This window comes from Phytophthora parasitica, assembly GCF_000247585.1.
Source record: "Phytophthora parasitica INRA-310 unplaced genomic scaffold supercont2.96, whole genome shotgun sequence".
NCBI classification, from domain to species: domain Eukaryota; phylum Oomycota; class Peronosporomycetes; order Peronosporales; family Peronosporaceae; genus Phytophthora; species Phytophthora nicotianae.
In genome coordinates this window covers 158538-160690 of record NW_008649082.1, presented here as the reverse complement: position 1 = coordinate 160690, position 2153 = coordinate 158538, and the positions used below count along the sequence as shown (strand labels likewise).

Here is a 2153-nt window from a genome sequence, read left to right as displayed (position 1 = left end):
ATCCCAAACGTGATACCAAAAGCTTTGTGACAAAACTCATTCTCTCGTTGATTTCAAGCTTCTGGACAGGTCGCACTTTTAAACAACGTACTTCTCCATTCCACATGAACATGCAATAGATGGTCAAAATTTACTCGATGTGGTCCACACATCGGCCACTCATTGGCCAGCTTTCCCAAATGCAAGTTTCTGGCCAATGAAATTTCGTTCTCAGTGGATTAATGTGCGCAGCTGTGCCAATATATATATACAAACGCATCTGAACAGCTTTCTCACATTTTTTTTTTAAATTCAGCAAATCAATGTGAGAACGTTCATCATTTTTTTCCCTATCCAGTGACAAATAGAACATGAATTACGGAGGAAAAGGCAATGCTCCTGATGAATGGCCATGCAAATATCTCCAGATCTCCCTAGGAACAAACGCTGCTGCCCTCTAACAAATTGAGCAAGAAGCCAGCATCATGAGCTTTCGTAATCGCCCTCGGCTCCAGAATCGGACATCGCGTTTTCAGTATCGTTCAGTTCAAAATTTTACTGCATATTCGTGTGGAATGGAGAAGTAGAGATCAAACTTGTTTCCCTTTGAATCAATATCCAGCACTTGAAAGCGTGTATCAGTAAGAACTCGACGTCCGCGTACATCCCAGTTCACGCTGCATCAAATCGTTCATATATTTGGCCTTATCACCGCGCAGGTTTAATTCCTTTTCCTGCTGTAGTCCTCCTGGCAAAACTGAAACTTTTAAAGCAATAAAGCAATATTAAAAAAAAGCAATTTTGCAAAATCAGATAAGAGAGTACTTGTCCGGTTCGGAAAAGAAATACCAATTAGGTTATTTAAAAAAAACTACTTAATTTATATTGGACAAAACAATTAATGGTCTGAGTGCGGGACACTCGGCAAATTGGAGCTCCAACTCCCGTAAAAGAAGGCTGCCATTTCACGATGGGCCGGAAGAAGGCCACGAAGGACGTCCCAGAAGCCACGCGCGAGTCCATTGCGCTGTTCCTCGCTGAGCGTTTTTGTAATGGACGGCTAAAGCGTGGAGCAGCCGTGGCTGCTGCAGCCAAGTGTGGGTGTTGCCGGTAGCGGGCTCTAATTATATTCAAGGAGAAGTACAACAGCCAGTCTAAGGCAAGGCGTGGTCGACCGCCTTCCAGCACCATCTCCACCATCGTGGCTGAGTGCCTTGCACGCATCTCGGCCACTCTCGACCGTACGCGCCAAACGCTGAGGGCTTTAGCCCACGAACCGAAACTTACCCTGCTTTGTTACATCAAGGAGCACCTCGTTAAGTGCGTTACTGTTCGCGTCAAGTCGACGCTGTCCGATGATCACAAGAGAAGACGCTTGGCGTACGAACTGGCACATGTCAAACGACCTATAGGTAAAACTACGCATGATAATATGCTTTTTTAATATTAATACTGTTTTGTTCTCATATGCAGGCGGGAGATCATACCAATTGCATCATATGGATGACTATGTTCATTTTCATGATAAGTGGTTTAATATGTACAAGGCCAAAATCACATTCTATTTGACTGTGAACGAGACTGCTCCCTACACTTCCTCACCTAACAAGCGCTACATCGGAAAGGTAATGCTTTTGGCCGCTGTGGCCCGACTGCTCTACGACAGTCACCGAAAGTGCGGTTTTAATGGGAAATTGGTATCCGGCAGATAGTTGAGAAATCTGTGGCGCTACGGACGTCTATCAATTGACCCAAAGGCGCAATCATCACGAAGTATGTCAACATGATCCGTCCGGTGTATATCAAGATGCTCAATGAGAAGGTTTTACCAGCAATTCGATCGATATGGATGAATATGTTAGATTATCGTACCATACTTGAACTTTATATGGTGAAAATTTGCCAATTAACTACCATCATTTAATTTTAGCCAATCACAGCTAACAACAATTGTATATTTAGCCAATAGGACAATGTCGGCCCACCTAAACCACCCAATCGGACGTATCAGGTCCGATGAACTCCTAAAATATGTGTGTGTTCATTCAATTGTCAAGTGTTAGGCATATCACTTTCATAATTTCTCTTTATCGGACCATCACGATGGGTTTGGAGGAGTTGCAGCCCGGCAACACATTGCGTGCCAAGGCAACTGCTGTCGCAGCATTCTCCAA

The 2153-nt window shown here is 44.0% G+C and overlaps 1 protein-coding gene across 1 annotated transcript; it reads left to right on the top strand.

Moving 5' to 3' along the window:
- Positions 1–949: 949 nt before the first annotated feature.
- PPTG_24459 (hypothetical protein) lies at positions 950–1299 on the top strand (the record flags this gene model as incomplete). The annotated part of the gene is made up of 3 exons (XM_008917237.1): positions 950–1089; positions 1165–1220; positions 1286–1299. 3 exons carry the CDS (start codon positions 950–952, stop codon positions 1297–1299), a joined length of 210 nt encoding a protein of 69 aa, XP_008915485.1.
- Between the last annotated feature and the right edge of the window lie 854 nt (positions 1300–2153).